The sequence below is a fragment of the Sus scrofa genome, chromosome 13, assembly GCF_054392235.1.
Source record: "Sus scrofa isolate SSC_HxYL_T2T_F1_AM1 chromosome 13, Sscrofa_HxYL_maternal_Yorkshire_Landrace_v2.0, whole genome shotgun sequence".
Lineage (NCBI taxonomy): Eukaryota > Metazoa > Chordata > Mammalia > Artiodactyla > Suidae > Sus > Sus scrofa.
In genome coordinates this window covers 83,474,942-83,491,387 of record NC_139395.1, presented here as the reverse complement: position 1 = coordinate 83,491,387, position 16,446 = coordinate 83,474,942, and the positions used below count along the sequence as shown (strand labels likewise).

The following is a 16,446-nucleotide window of genomic DNA, read 5'->3' as shown; positions in this document are numbered from 1 at the left end:
CTTCTTCTCCTCAAGGGCAGGCAGGGGCCCCCACTTGTGTGACCTCTCCCTGCCCAGAGGATGGATAATGGACATGCAGTCACTGATTTCTCTTCTGTGCAGGTGCCCCTGGGGAGGTGGTGCCCTCTGAGGAATCAGGTGAGTGTCTGTTAGGGGAGAGATGTTGCTGGTATTGGTGTTGAATAAGGCCAGGCACCATCTTTTCCCCAAGAGAGCCAGCTGCTGTCAGGGGCACAGCAGTGAGAGCTGGGACTGCAGGTCCACTTGGGGCTCAGCAAACATGTGGGATGTGGCATGAGACGGGGGGGTGGAGGTTAGAAAGAGGGTTAAGGCAAGAACAAAGGAATTATACATAACAATCTATAGGAGTTCCCTGGTGGCCTAGTGGTTAAGGATCCTGCATTGTCACTGCTGTGGTGTGAGTTTGATCCTTGATCCTTGGCCCAGGAACTTCCACATGCCATGGGCACAGCCAACCCACCCCTCCAACTAATCTAGGGATTTCCTGCTGTGGCATGGTGGGTTAAGAACCCATCATAATGACATAATGTCTGTGAGAATGCGGGCTCGATCTCTGGTCTCACTCAGTGGGTTAAGGATTCGGTGTTGCCACAAACTGCAGCATAGGTCGCAGATGCAGCTCAGATCCCATGTTGCTGTGGCTGTGGTATAGGCCGGCAGCTGCAGCTCTGATTCCATCCCTAGCCCAGGAACTTCCATATGCCACAGCCATTAAAAGGAAAGAAAGAGAGAGAGGAAGGAAGGAAAGAAGGGAGAAAGGAAGAAAGGAAAGAATCCGACTGTAGCAGCTCCAGGTGCTGTGGAGGCCTGGGTTTGATCTCCAGTCCAGCGTGTTGAGTTTAAGGATCTGGCGTTGGCGCAGCTGCAGCTCAGATTTAATCCCTGGCTAGGGAACTTCCCTATGCTGGGGGTGCGACCATTAAAATAAAAATTTTAAAAATGACATCAATCTATAGCTAGAAAGATCCCTTGGGGGCTGGGGAATTTGGCAGGGGTGTTTTCAGGGGTCCCCTATGGCCCCTGTTAAGCTGGCTTGGGCACTAATGTTATGTTTCTGATTTTCAGGACTCCGAAGGAGAGGCTGTGACCCAGCGAGTGGTAAATGCGCAGGCTCCAACGGGAGAGCAGTAGGCCCGGATCCCAAGGGGTGGGATGAGACCACAGACAGCCTTGGGGGAGGAAGGGGGGAATGAGTCAGCCCCAACCTTAGTGCCATCACTAGCCACACTGTCACTGTGACCTAGGATGGGGGCCTCTGGGCTCAGGGGAAATGGAACAGAATGGACGCAGCCCCCAGAGGAGGAGGGGGTCAGTGGGGGTTCCAAGCATAGCCACTCCACCCTCCAGCTTTACCCTGTCCTGTCCTGCAGTGAGCGCCCTCTGCCCCAGGAGGTAGAACCCAGGAGGGCCATCCTCAGTGAGGCAGGAAAGTGAGCATCCCAGCAGCTGTCCCACATCAAAGTTAAATGCCTGTGCCTCTTGTTCCCCAGGAGAAGTGGAAGCCTCTCAGTTAAGAAGACTGAATATAAAGAAGGACGGTAAGGAAAGGGGTGTCCAGAGCCGATTCCGCTGTCTGGTCAGGATTTCTCTGGGTGGGAAGTCAGCTGGTGGCCGGGAACAGCAGTAATCATGGCCCACCTCTGCCGGGCGCCTGCAGTTTGCAGACGCCTCAGCTTAGAATCGCCTTGAGAAGGTGGTATAGGTTTCCCATTTTGCAGATATGGAAACTGAGGCTCAAGGACAGGGAGTGGTCCTACGGCTAGTGAGTGCCACTTGGCACTGGTCCCATGCTCTTTCTGCCTTATACATACGCCAGTCACTAGGATGATAGATGACCTCCAGGCTGAACGGCCGCGAAGAGGGATGGGAGCAGGCTGAAGAAGCAGCGAGGCTGGGTTAGACTGAACTCTGGGGAAGGAGTGATAAGAACCAGAGGGACTTCCTGGGCTCCAGGCCTGGAATCCTGGAAGCTTCGGGGAGGAGGGAAAGCGGGGGAGGAAGTCTGTGGGGTTTTTTGTTTGGTTTGGTTTTGGTTTTGGCCGTGCCTGTGGCATGTGGAAGTTCCTGGGCCAGGGATTGAACCCTCATCGCATTTGCCATCTGCCCCATTGCTGCAACAACACTAGATCCTTAACTGACTGCGCCACATGGGAACTTCCCATGGTTTTTGATTAAACAAATGGAAATTGTTCTGGAAACATTTTGAAGTGTTGCAAAAGCCCAGCTTTAGAGAGTGGGAGACCTGGGTCCGGGCCAGGAAGGGAACCTCGTTAGACTGAAAGCGAGATTCCCAAGGGCAGGCCATGTTCAGGTGGCTTCAGGATGAGGCTTTATACCCCCAAGGGAGGTAACTGCCCTTCCCTTTCTCTTTCTCTGCTTGAGGCCCCCGTGCCTTTTGTGCCACCTTGACCCTTGCTCACTGCCCTTTGAACACAGACAGCAGGACCATCCTGAGCACAGCCTTCTGGAAGCAATGAACAGCTAGATCTTCACCGTTTTGCTTTGTGTGCCTTGTGTTTGTTTTTAAGACATGGGGTCCTAGTTTTTCACTTACTGTTGTGACATAAAGTTACTTTTTCAAGTAAATCTATTTTATTTGTTTTTTGTTTTTTAGGGCCACACCCATGGCATATGGTGGTTTCCAAGCCAGGGGTCTAATCGGAGCTACAGCTGCCAGCCTACGCCACAGCCATAGCAATACCAGATCTGAGCCGCATCTGCAACCTACACCACAGCTCATGGCAACACCAGATCCTTGTGCGAAGCCTGGGATCAAACCTATGTCCTCAAGGATACTAGTCATATTCGTTTCCACTGAGCCACAACAGGAACTCCTCAAGTAAATCTATTTTTAAAAAATAAGAATCTGCTTAAAGAAAAACATCAAGGCATTCCCTGCTGGCTCAGTGGGTTAAGGACCCAGCTTTGTCACTGAAGCAGCTCAGGATGAAGCTCTTGGTGGGGGTTTGATCCCTGGCCCAGGAACTTCCGCATGCTGCAGGTGCAGCCAAAAACAAAAGAAAGAGAAACGTTAAGTAAATATTAGTACAGTGTTCCTGTCCTGGCTCAGCAGAAACGAATCTGACTAGTAACTATGAGGACGCAGTTTCAATCCCTGGCCTTGTTCAGTGGGTTGGGGATCCGGCATTGCCATGAGCTGTGGTATAGGTTGCAGATTTGGCTCGGATCCCAAGTTGCTGTGGCTGTGGCGTAGGCCAGCAGCTACGGCTCCAATTCAAACCCTAGCCTGGGAACGTCCGTATGCCATGGGTGCAGCCCTAAAGAAGACCAAAAATATATATATAGATATTAGTACAGATGATCTTTGGATATCAAGAAATTGTGAAGGTCATAAGCAGTGCTATGTAGAAAGGGAAGAACCCACAAAGGTGGATGGCTAAAATCTGAGAAAAAAACAAGAGTAATCCCCCAGGTCCTTCCTGGCTGGAATACACCTCAGTCCTTATCCTGGCTTGATCTTTTCAGCCCTGAAACTTCTAGTTGCTTAAAAGTTGAAGTTCTCTTCCCCAAACATCAGACTCTCTACTCACCTAATTGAACCCTTCACTGTACTGTGTTTTGTGACTTGGTCCCACCTTCTTACCTTGTCTCAAGCTGTGCCTCCCATGTGCCATGCCACATGAACATGCACGTGTATGCATGCACACACACACTCTTCCCTCATCCAGCTCCTACTGCCTTGTTTGTCTTTAAGCCTTAGCTCAAATTCCCATTCTTCCTGGAAGCCTTTTCCTGGACTGTCTCAGATATGGTGACTTCTGAATGTTTATGACATCTTACAACTGCATCCAGTTCCACAGTGTGGGTCTCTTGTGATGTACCTACCTTTCCCCATTTGATAGACATTTAGATTATTTCTAATTTTTTTTTTTTTGCTCTTTCAAAATAAACTGCCCTACCCATCCTGTCCTCTCTTTGATCTTGCATTTCATTGCTATCTCTTTCTTTTTAAAAATAGTTGTATTTTCTAATTACTGACTCATAAGAAAACAGAGGAAAGATTCAGGGAAAAATTCTCTGTTAGGAATTCATTTTGTATTTCTGCAAATTTGAGTGAGGAAAGAGTTCAGACACATCTCTGAACAGACCTTAGCCTATTGCTTTCTTAAATGTTAAGTCTAGGAATTCCTGTTGTGATGCAGCAGAGACGAATCCAACTAGTATCCATGAGGATGTGGGTTCAATCCCTGGTCTCACTCAGTGGGTTAAGAATTCAGCATTGCCGTGAGCTGTGGTGTAGGTCGAAGACATGGCTCAGATTCCGCATTGCTGTGGCTGTGGCCAGCAGCTGTAGCTCTATTTGACCCCTAGCCTGGGAACTTCCATATGCCATGAGTGAGGCCCTAAAAAGCAAAACAAAAACAAAAACAAAATGTTGTCTAGTTCTGCATAATGTATTTTTTTCCCTAGAGGCTAAACTGATTTCAGAGCCAAGAATGTTCTAGAAATACTTTCGATTTTTTTTTTCCCCTGGAAAAAACAAAACCAGAAATGCCATCCTCTCTTTTGTTTTAAAAAGAAAAGAAGAGAAGACAATTCAGAGATGGCCCCTGACAGCAGTGATGCGTAGTCTCACCCTGCCTTTTACCCTTTACAAAGCCCTTCCCATCCAAGACCCCGTCCATCCATCAGTGGTGCAGAGGCTGCTCTCCTCAATTCGTTGGTGAGAATACCAAGGCTCAAGGGGGTCAGGCACTTGTCCAAAGTGCACAGCACTTCAGGGGTCACACTGAACATAGTCCCAGTGACTTTGGCCCCTCAGAGAACCTACCTCATTCCAGGGAACCATCTCTGAATTGTCTTCTCTTTTTTTCTTTTTAAAATCTTTTTTGCCTCTCCCCATCACTACCCTCTGCTTGGGTCAAGGCCCCTGTGTTTTCTCCCCTCATGACTCCCATGGTGGCTGGCAAAGAGCAGGGGGCCTTCTTCACAAACTACCCCTGAACTACTTCCTGCCCAAGGCGCGGGCCCTATGCGTTAAGCCTCCCCACTCCTTTCAACCTTTGTGAACTATGAGGAAGAGCCTGAAGCTCCATTTCTGGGCATCAGGCCCACAGAAACACATTATGTGCAGTGATGTTTGGTGTAGAAAATCACACAGTGGGGGACCAGTTAAATAAATTAGGGTACATTTTTACCATGGAATACTATGTAGCCATCAAAAAGAACAGAGCAGGTCTATAGATGCTCAGAGATGGAAAGATGGCCCCAGTCCATCAAAGAGAAGAAGAAAGCAAATGGTAGAGTAGCAGGTATGCAAAGTGATCCTGCTTTTGTTTTTGTTTTTGTTTTTGTTTTTGTTTTAATGCGTACATACATGCCTAAAAAGTTTGGCCAATCACTGCTTGCTTTTTTTTTTTTTCCCATTGCTTGTTTTTAAAGAGTTGGATTAAGAAGGGAGAATGGAGCAATGTGCAACTTTTAATCTAAAACTGCACATTTCCAGTGTTTACAGTTTTATTTATTTACGTATTATTTTTTCTTTTTTAGGGTTCCAGTGCTAGGGGTTGAATCGGAGCTACAGCTGCCGGCCTATGCCACAGCCACAGCAACTCATGATCTAAGCCATGTCTGCAACCTACACCGCAGCTCATGGCAATGCCAGATCCTTAACCCACTGAGCAAGGCCAGGGATTGAACCCCAGTCCTCACGGATACTAGTCGGATTCATTTCCGCTGAGCTGCAAAGGGAACTCCTACAGTTGTATTTAGCATCATTCGACAAACAAAGCATCAGACACCTCTGCATGCCTGGGGCTGCTTTTGGTGCTGGGCAAAATCCCTAACCACCATCCTACTGGGTGGAGCAGGGGTGGGGTCAGAGAATAAACACAGAAATGAAAATCTAACAAATTCAGTGTTAGAAAAATAATAAAGTGAGGGGAGGGTGGAAAGGGGTGGGGCCTGGGGTGCTGTTTTAGTTGGGTTGGTCAGAAGCAGCTTCTCTGAATAAAGCTCCCTTTGAGCAGAGACAGGAATACTTTTAATTAGTTAAAAAGGGAGAGAAGATGCAAACAGTAATCCCCACCGCTGCCTTTACAGATGAGTTCTTCCACTTCATCCTCCTCTGCTTTGCCATCGGGGCCTTGCTGGTGTGTTATCACTATTACACAGGTGAGTGCGGGGCAGTGTGGGACTGGGGGTGGGGGTTCAGACCTACAGGCTGACAGTTCTCTCCCTTGCCACCCACACAGATTGGTTCATGTCCCTTGGGGTCGGCCTGCTCACCTTCGCCTCCCTGGAGACCGTTGGCATCTACTTTGGGCTGGGTAAGGCCCCCCCACCAGACCTGGGAGGGCGGTGGCTGGACCAGCCACAGAGGCTCACCAAGGGCCAGAAAGCCGAGACCTACACATTTTGTAAGGATTTCTTTATGCTCGTGTTTTCTTCCTGACCGCTTTCAAGGTCAGTGTGAGGTCTTTGGCAAAACCCCATGGAAAAAAATGGGCAGCTCCATAAAAATACAACAAAAACAGTTGAGAGTGGCACACAAACAGAATTAGCCAGATCCTGAAAACAAGGCAGTCAGTGGAGTTGGGTCCTGAATTTGCAGAGTTTCCTGGCATTGTTATTGCTGTTCATGGTTGTTTTTAATAATAATAAGTCTAGGGTTATTATCTAAGTTTAACCTGCAGCCTGCAATTCCATCGGTGCTTTGTGTGTGGGGGTTAGGCCTTTGTCCAAGAGAGGGGAGGGGGGCCTGACCCCCGGTCCCTCAAAGGGGCACAAGGCTCAGCCACCTTTCTCTCTGTTTCTGAGCAGTGTACCGGATCCACAGCATCCTGCATGGCTTCATCCCGCTCTTTCAGAAGTTTAGGCTCATAGGTAACTTTTATATCCTTCCTCTGTTCACTTTCCCACCCCCTCTGGGCCTCTTGTTGCAAATGAGGCTTAACGTTTAGGAAAGAGCATAGGGCCTGGGTTTCAGTCCTTCTTCCTCCAATGTACCATGTCTGGGGCCCTGGGAGCCTCTTTTAGCTTCAGTTTCCACAACTAGAAAATGGGTGTAAAAATAGCTACGGCACAAAGGTGTTTTGAAAATCAAGTAAGGAATGGAGGCAAAAGTCCTTCAGAGTGACCTGCTCTGAAAAGGAGAGGGGGACTTCCCTGGTGGCCTAGAGGTTAAGGATCCAGCATTTGTCACTGCTGTGGCACAGGTTAAATCCCTGGCCTGGGAACTTCTACATGGCATGAGCGCAGCCAAAAAAAGGAAAAGAAAAAAAAAGTGGAGAGGATGTGAATACTCCTCATTCTCTCGTAGAACTTTGCACCTCTCCCAACAATATCTTCTCTGTGATTTTATTTGCCTAATAGCAGCTGGGGGTGAGAGCGGGTTTCAGGTATCTTACACTTGACTGATGAGGAAACTGAGGCTCAGAGAGGTAGAGTGACCTGCCCAGGATCACACAGCTAGAGTGGCTGGCAGGGCTCAAGGAGATGTTTTTTCTTTTTTTGCTTTTTAGGGCCATACCTTCAGTATATGGACGTTCCCAGGCTCGGGGTCAAATCAGAGCTACAGCTGCCAGCCTACACCACAGCCACAGCAACGGGGGATCCAAGCTGCGTCTGTGACCTACACCACAGCTTACGGCAATAGGGATCCTTAACCCACTGAATGAGGCCAGAGATCGAACCCACATCCTCATGGATTCTAGTCAGATTCACTTCTGCTGTGCCACAACGGGAACTCCCAGAGATGCTCCTTCTTGACCAGCAGCTCTGTGCCCACTATTACATGGCAAAGCTGAGAGGCCAGGGGCTGCGTGTCTCTGTGCTGGGAATTTCTATCTCATCCATAGAGGGGATGTTCATTGCAGTGGCTGTGCATGCTGGAGACCCATGGGGTGACTGCCTTATCCCAGATGCCAGGGGTATTCGGGCAACTGGAGTGATGGTGGTGGGGGGGAGGCCTGGCTGCCTTCTGAATCCCAAACCATCCTGTGGGCTTTGCCTTCCAGGCTTTAGGAAGACTGACTGAGGCCAGTGCCAGCGGAGCAGCCAGGCCTGGCCCTAGTGTGACCACCACAGCGTCTTATTGGCCCATGAGGACAGAGCGGCGTCCTGGGAGACACTCAGGCGGGCCAGGCTAGAGCAATAAAGAGAGCGCTTTGCCTTCCATGTGGTCTGAACATTGGCAGCCGCCGGGCCCAGGTGTCCCTCCGGCAACATGGGCACACAGTCGGCTGCCAGGAGGAAGGAGAGGGAGGGGGTGGGCCTGTGCCCTCAGGGGGCTTGGATCAGCAGGAGGATCCCAGGATGTGGCTCCCCGCAAGAAACAGTAGGAGACCCTTGGGCCCTGCACACTCTCTTCTCACTGTGCTTATAAGTTCTCTCAAGTCCCCACACCAGCCTGGGACAGACAGATGGTCCATTGCCCTGAGGCAGGGAACCACCATCTCAGGCCCCTGGGGTGAGCCTGATACAGTGAGATGTGGGGAACTAAAGCCACAGCATCCAGGCGTCTTCCCTCAGCCCCTTATCTTGTGCCAGCCCAGCTACCCTTGGACTCCATCAATATTCAAATAAACATTCCTTCCCTGGACTAAAAAGAGTCAGCTAAATGTTCCTTTAGGTTTCTTGAGTACAAGAGTACAATTTGGGGTCTACTTTGACCCCATCTGGTCGGATAGAGTGCCTTGTCCTATTGGATAAAGTATAAAAGGGGAAAATTAAAAATCCCTTCATTTTAGGTCTAAGACTTCAATTGCACAAGTTCAGAATGGGAGACAGGATTTTGCATACATTCTTGTGAAAAAGATCTACAGCTGTTAGGTATTCTCAGCTCAACAAATACCAAAGAAGTGAGATAAGAACACAAAACATATTCATGGCAAACTCAGGTTGCATTAATGGAGGTATAGAGCATAGATTGAAGGAGGTGGTAGTAGGTTCTCTTGTTTACAGCTAGGCCACACCCATAGCAGTTCTAGATTCACATCTAGAGTGACAGTGACAAACTAGAGAAGATATAGAAGAAAGCAGAGTGGTGATCTAAAGAGTAATTGAAGAAGCAAGAACTCTTCAACTTACAGAGGAGAAAAATGGGAACCCTCATTGAGCTCTTAGACTCGGGAGACTTGCTCAAGTGCATAGGATGGCCTAAATCTATTATGTGATTTAATGCTCAGCCTTAAGATGCGGGAATCATCCTCATTTTGCAGATAGAGCGAGAGAGAGAGAGGTTCAAAGAGGTGTAGTGACTTGCTCAGTTTCCCACGGCGAGTCAGTGGCAGAGCTGGGAGTGGAACCCAAGCCTGTATCCTCCTTTTGCCAAGGCGCCTTACAGAACTTGGCCAGTCCACTCCCCGCACCCCAGCAGAGCATCCCTGAGGCAGCTGCATCCCAGTACTTCCCAACTTTGAGATCCTTCAGAGTTATAGGATATTTCCATCAAGTGAGAAAAAGAGGGCCTGCCAACTCCTTACTTTGCCATCGGAGGAAATAAAAATAACAAAAAACTCCAACTGTTAGCATCATTTTACAACAGAAAGGGTGGTCCTACATCAAAAATGCAGGAAAATTGTCATCAGAAACAAAGTGGAGCTTAAGATGCAACAATTCAGCTCTAGGGAAATCTTCCTGTGTGGCCTTTGCTGTCATATCCCTGTGATTTGGGGAAATTTTTATCTTTCGCAAACTGTGAGACTGGAGAATTCCTCAGGACATTTGCCTTCTCTCATTTCTGGGATTTTTCACTTCAGCTTCCACACCTCAGGGGATGAAAGCCTTACTACCTCCCAAGCACCTTGTACTGTGAGAATTTTTTAGCTCTTGTTCTAAGACACCTCTGTCAGTGACACTTACGTTGTCCTTTCAGAAGAAGAAGGTGACCGTGGGTAGGGAACGTTCTTGATGGCCAGGGCTGTGCTGTCTCAGCTCTCGGCTTGGCCTTTCAACTGCGTCCCTTGTTTCCAAGGTGGTTTTGGCTGTTCTGGGTCCCTTGCATTTCCACACAGGTTTTAGGATCAACTTGTCCACTTCTGCAAAGGAGCCGGTGAAATCCTGCTGGGGTTACACTACCCCTGCAGATCAAGTGAGGAGTATTGTGCTTCTTTGCAATGATTTAGTGCCTTTTTTAATATTTTGTTAGAAAAAAAATGTCCCCAATCCCAGAACCTCACATCAACCACAGATGGTATTTTGGTGTGTTTCCTGCGAGTCTTTTTCGTGCATGAGTGCACTTATTTTTATTTGGGGCCCTTTTCTTTTCATCGGTAATAAGCATTTTTCCATTACTGTATACTCTCCATAAGCATGATTTCCAGCCACTAGGTATTTCATGCTTTCCAGAATAATTCCTCTATATTTAGATGATAGTGTCAGCAGCTAACATTTGTTCATTACTTGTTACATGCTGGCTGCGGAGCTCAGCACTTTACACACATCATGTCATTTCATCCTCATCACAACCCTGAGAGGTGGCATCTGTCCACAATCCCCCTTGTGCAGACAAGAAAACAAGACACAGAAAGTTAGATTCTGAGATTTGGATTTCAAGCACTCGTGTGCAACTTACTTTCCTCAAAAGAGAGAATGGAGTTTGCAGATAAGATATTTATCAAAGGTACACATAGAACAAGTTTTCACAATAGAAGCATGAACTTGCTGACTTGAGGGCAGAGTGGTTAACCTTCTGTGCCCCAGCCCCAGTTTCCTCATCTGTACAGCAGAGCCCACCTCATGGTGCATGGTGAGGATTGTGGAGATAATTGCATTCTTGGCACAGACCAGAGGCTCAGTAAGTAGGAGGTACTTGATTGACCCTTCGGGTAAAAAGAGTCAGTGTAGAAAAATGGGGAGCAGGGGAGAAAGGGGGCCAAGGGTGCCCATGCCTAACCCCCGGGGGCAGCTGCGGCCCAGTGTGGCACCAGCTGAGTGGTACCAGCCAGGAGAGCAGAACCATAACAGGGTTTTTACAGAGATCTATTGCAGTTAGGGGAGCTGTTAAGCAGGCGCAGGAGACTGAAAAGGCACAGAGGTATCACAGAGTCTGACTGGGGGAGGGTCACCACCTCGGGCCAGGGGAACAAAGGGAGAGGTTAGAACCACAAGCTTGGGAGAGGGCCTTACAAAGCCAGGACCCAGACCTCTAAAGAGGGGGCCCTGCCAGTGGGCGCTGGTGTCTCTGAGAGGAGCCGGATCTCCAATTTCTCAGCAGAAGCAGGAAACCCAGATTTTTTTTTTAACATTAGCAGCTAATTTTTTTTTTCTTTTACCCCATATCAGGTAAGTTTCATTTAATCCTCCATCAATTTTCTTTCTTTTTTCTCCTTAGCAACCTGTCAGTTCTCCAGTGTCTTATTATCATCACTGTCTGGTCAAGCATTGATTAATGTTAGTACCCCTAAGGATATAGGCAATCCTTTACCAACCATGATTCAGGGCTGCATATGGAGGTTCCCAAGTTAGGAGTCCATTCAGAGCTACAGCTGCCAGTCACAGCCACAGCCACAGCAACTCAGAATCTGAGCCTCGTCTGCGACCTACACCACAGCTCACGGCAATACTGGATCCTTAACCCACTGAGTGAGGCCAGGGATTGAACCTGTGTCCTCACATACTAGTCAGATTCATTTCCACTGAGCCACAATGGGAACTCCAACAGCTGGAGTTTTTACATTTCAAATTCTGCTATGGAAAACCATAGAGTGCTTCCTCAAAAAATTTAAAACAGAGTTACTTTATGATCCAGGAAGTCTACTTCTGGATATATACCCCAAAGAATTACAAGCAGGGGTTGAAAAAAATATATGCACACCCATGTTCATAAGAGCAGGACTGACAGTAGCCAAAATGTGGAAGCAACCCAAGATGCATAAGGGGATGACTGGAGAAACAAAATGTGATCTGCACACACAACGAAATATTATCCAGCCTTAAAAAAGAACAAAATCCTACACATGTGTGACAACATGGATGCACCCTGAGGACATTGTGTTCAGTGAAATAGGCCAGACACAAAAAGGACAAAATACTGGATGATTCCATTTTTATGAGGTCCCTAGGATAGTCAAAGTCACAGAAACACAAAGTAGCATTGGGGGGGGGGGTGCCAGGGGTGGGGGGAGGGGAGGGGAGTTAGTTTTAATGGGGACAGAGCTTTGGTTTGGGAAGATGAAAGTTTCTGGAGATGGATCGTGGTGATGGTTATACAACCTTGTGAATATGCTTAAGGCCACTGAATGTTACACCTAAACACAGTTAAGATGGTAAATTTTGTGTTACATGTATTTTACCATAATTTTAAGAAATACGTCAAATTATCTGTCGTCAGACAAAACTGGATCTGACCTGCAGGCCCTGTGCTATGGGCAGGGGTAGGGTCTCCACAGTGTTAAGCCAGGGGACAGGAGCTGAGCTGGGGTACCCACAGGATGGGAAAGCAAGCCAGGGCAGGAGGCCACAATCATTTTTCTTTCCAGTTTTTGGCAGCCTGACTGCCTTGTGAGGACCTGGGTTCAATCTGCTGCTGGTAGCCTTGGCCTTTCTGGGCCTGGCGGTCAAAGGTGGGGCTCAGGTGGTTCAGGTGTTTGGAGCCCCTTGTGCCCTGGAAGAGGAAGCCCAGCCTCACTGCCCCAGATCTCAGTGAAGGGCCCAGGGCCCACCTGGCCTGGTGCACTGCCTCCCTGGGGCCCTGGCCCCCAGCGCTGCCCTGGGAACCCCTCGCTGCTTCCCCACCCGGCTGCAGCTCAAGGCCTTGGTCTGCGGGGTCTGGTTACACCTCAGGCATCAGGCAGATTCCCGGAACTCCAGTCCAAAAAGTGGCCTAAAAATAAAGCATTGGATCCTGAGTCCAAGAAGGCAGGGTTGCAAAGTGGGGCGAGGGAGAAGGGCTTGGATGAGGGGGTGTCTGTCCCTGGTTGCCCTGGACACCGTGGACTGGGTTTCTGCTCTGACCACAGAAGAGGGAGGACGCGGGTGTGAGAGTGTTTCCAGGCCATGCTGTCCAGCTTGAGCTGAGGGATAAGATTGTGGCAGCTGTTGTTCTTCTCCTGACTCAGTTCCTCAGTTCCAGAGGACCCAGGCAGGATCAGTGGTGGGGGTAAGGGTGCCGCTGACAGAGCCTGGGAAGCCAGGGAATGTGCTAGACGTGGGGGCTGGGCTTTGCAAACAGAGAGCACAGGGTGGGCAAAGGCAGGAGGGAGTGAAGTTATCACATGGTGGGTAGGGGTCATGGCCAAGTGGGAGTAAGGATTAATGGGCAAGGTGGCACACAGGGTAAATGGCCTTCTTGCCCTGCAAGACCTGGAGAGCTGGGATAAGGAGCTGAAATTTTACCCCAAGGACACTGGGGAGCCCTGGAAGGTGTTTGGGTGGAGGAGTGGCGTGGTGAGATTGCATTTTAGAAAGGTCACTCTGGTGGCCCTGTGGGGCCGGGAGAATGAGCATGAGCTCCAGCTAAAGGAACTGTCACTGACCAAGGGCTGCCGTGCTCTGTGTTTGCACCAAGGCCATGCTTCCCACAGGGGGCTCCCAGCCCTTGACTCAGATGGATACTAAGCAGGCCCTTGCCTGGGAGACACGGGACTCCTCTGACAGCTGACTTCACCTTGAGGACCCTCAACACCTGCCATGCCTTCCTTAGACTGACCAGTACACTCCACCCTCCCACCCAGCCCTCCTTCCCTTGCTTCTTCACCTGGGGCCAGATGTGCATCGCCGTCTCACGGCTCCTTCAGGCTGCCACTCCCTCCCCGTTTTTCTCTCCCAAAGGAGATTTCCCTAATGAAATCCTTCCATATTTCATCTCGTCCTGTGCTAGCTTCTCAGAGGACCCAGACTAACAGGATGAAACGAGAGGCAGGGCCACAGGAGCAGAGAAAAAAGGGTAACTCTGAAGACATTAAGGTCTGATCCGCAGTATGACTGGAAGTGTGTGCCCACCCACAGTCCCCTGGCCTTTCCCCGTGGCTGGAGTTCTTGCCTCCAGCATGGCAATCCCCTCTGTCCACAGTGGCCTCCCCAGCTAGACTCTGAGTCTGTTCTGCAAGTGAATGAATGAGTGATTAAGTGAGTGAATAAAGGAAGGAAGGAAAAAGGGACATCTAGAATGCTCCCAGAGCTCCAGGTGGGGTCACTTGGTAGATGGTTGTAGCCAGTATTTGTTATTTACCCTGGTGTTTTTTCTGCCACTGCAATTTTCCTTTGAAGAATACACCTGCACTCTTTCGTGCATCAGAGGAGACTATCAAGAGTGAAAAGACAACCCATAGAAGGACAGAAAGTTTTTGCTAGTCACACATCCAATAAGGGTTTAACATCCAGAATATAAAAAACAAAACAAAACTCCTATAACTCAACAACAAAATAAACCACCCAATTCAAAAATGAGAGGGGACTTTGCTGCACAGCAGAAATTGGCACATTGTAAAATAACTCTACTTTAATTTTTAAAAATTTAAAAATTAAAAAAAAAATTTAAAAGAGAGAGGGAGGAGTTCCCATAGTGGCGCAGTGGTTAACAAATCCAACTAGAAACCATGAGGTTGCGGGTTCAATCCCTGGCCTTGCTCAGTGGGTTAAGGATCAGGTGTTGCTGTGGTGTAGGTCGCAGACACAGCTCGGATCCTGTGTTGCTGTGGCTGTGGCCGGTGGCTACAGCTCTGATTACACCCCTAGCCTGGGAACCTCCATATGCTGCGGGAGCGGCCCTAGAAAAAGGCAAAAAGACAAAAATAAATAAATAAATAAATAAATAAATAAATAAATAAATAAATAAAGGGAAAAGGTGGATGGAATTGAATGGACAAGTCTCCAAAAAAGTTTGTTTGTTTGTTTGTTTTGGTCTTTTTAGGGCCACACCGGTGGCATGTGGAAGTTCCCAGGCTAGGAATCGAAGCTGCCAGCCCACACCACAGCCACAGGAATGCAGGATCTGAGCTGCATCTGTGACCTACACTGAAGCTCACAGCAAAGCCAGATCCTTAATCTGATAAGCCAGGCCAGGGATCAAACCTGTGTCCTCATGGATACTATTCAGGGTTGTTACTGCTGAGTCACAATGGGAACTCCCAAAGAAGATATTTTTTAAATGGCCAATAAGCACAAGAAGGCAGATTTTCAGTGGATTAGATGAGGCCCACTCACATAGGGGAGGGCATCCCTCTTTGCTCAATATCATTAGTCATCAGTGAAACAAAAATCAAAATCACGAGATACCACATCGCAGCCATTAGAATGGCTATTGTGTCTAAAAAAAAAAAAAAAATGGAAAACAAGTATTGGTGAAGATATGGAGAAATTGAAACCCTTGTGCACAGCTGATGGAAATGTTAAAAAAAAAAAAAAAGATGGAACCAGTATGGAAAATAATTTGTCAGTTTCTCAAAAAGTTAAATATGAAACCCAGCCATTCCACTCCCTGATATATACTCACAGGAATTGAAAACAGGGACTCCAACCGGCATTTGCACACCCATGTTGACATAAGTATCATTCATGGCAGCTAAAATGTGGAAGCAACACAAGTGTTCATCAAGAGATGAATGAATAGATAAATAAAATGTGCTCTACACACACATGCAGTATTATTTGGCTATGAAAAGGATTGAGATTCTGACACCTGCTACAACATGAATGAACCTTAAGGGCACCATGCCCAGTGAAATAAATCAGTCATAAAAGGGCAAACATTGTATAATTCCACTTATATGAGATACTAGAATAGGCAAGTTCACAGAGACAAAAAGTATAATAGAAGTTACCAGAGGCTGGGAGAGGGGGCTATTGTGTAATGTGTACAGACTGATAAGAAAGTTCTGGAAATGGGTAGTGGTGATGGTCATAAAACATGAATTTACAAATGCCACTGAATTACACATTTAAAAAGGGATAAATGGTATATTTTATGCTATATATATTTTACCCCCAAAACCTGCACCTCACGGATTCTGGGAGGGTTGACCCTACCACTAGTTCCAGTGGTGGGTTCTGAGGAGCTTTGGGCAATCAGCATGTCCCAGGCACTGATTTAGGACTGGGCATGTGGCAGAAGGGGTGGTTGTTCCTTGGCATCTTTTCTTCCTTTTTCTCTTTCTGAGTTCCTCTGACTCTGCAGCAGAGGCTTTAAACCAACTAATCCAGGCTCAGCACTCAAAGGAAACCATGGTCACCAGATAACTAATCTCCCCTGATGGACCCCAACCATCTCTCACTTCTCACTTCCTTGTGTACTTGTGCTGCTCTTGCCATCAAGGAGATTGGGGAGGCGGGGGCGGGAAATCTATTTCCTCAACCCCAGACTCTCAGATGGAATTGTGACTTATCTTAACCAGTGGAATATAGCAGAAGTAACATGTGACTATCCCAGGCCAAGCCTTTAAGAGGCCTGGCAGCTTCTGCTTTTCCTCCCAGAGTTCAGGCTTCATGCAAGAAATATGACTGTCCTAAGCCACCCACACAGTG

General features: G+C 48.0%; 1 protein-coding gene across 3 annotated transcripts in view; it reads left to right on the top strand.

Annotated features, from left to right (window-relative positions):
• Positions 1 to 8,591, top strand: part of TMEM40 (transmembrane protein 40) — a 31,227-nt gene extending 22,636 nt beyond the window's left edge. For all 3 annotated transcript variants that reach the window (XM_013981997.3, XM_003132377.3, XM_084989518.1), the window contains 7 exons: positions 103 to 138; positions 1,087 to 1,119; positions 1,512 to 1,559; positions 6,085 to 6,156; positions 6,237 to 6,311; positions 6,805 to 6,867; positions 8,001 to 8,591. In XM_013981997.3, the coding sequence (XP_013837451.1) occupies positions 103 to 138; positions 1,087 to 1,119; positions 1,512 to 1,559; positions 6,085 to 6,156; positions 6,237 to 6,311; positions 6,805 to 6,867; positions 8,001 to 8,020 (347 nt within the window). In that variant the 3' untranslated portion in view covers positions 8,021 to 8,591. The remainder of the gene's footprint in view (positions 1 to 102; positions 139 to 1,086; positions 1,120 to 1,511; positions 1,560 to 6,084; positions 6,157 to 6,236; positions 6,312 to 6,804; positions 6,868 to 8,000) is intronic.
• Positions 8,592 to 16,446: the final 7,855 nt, after the last annotated feature.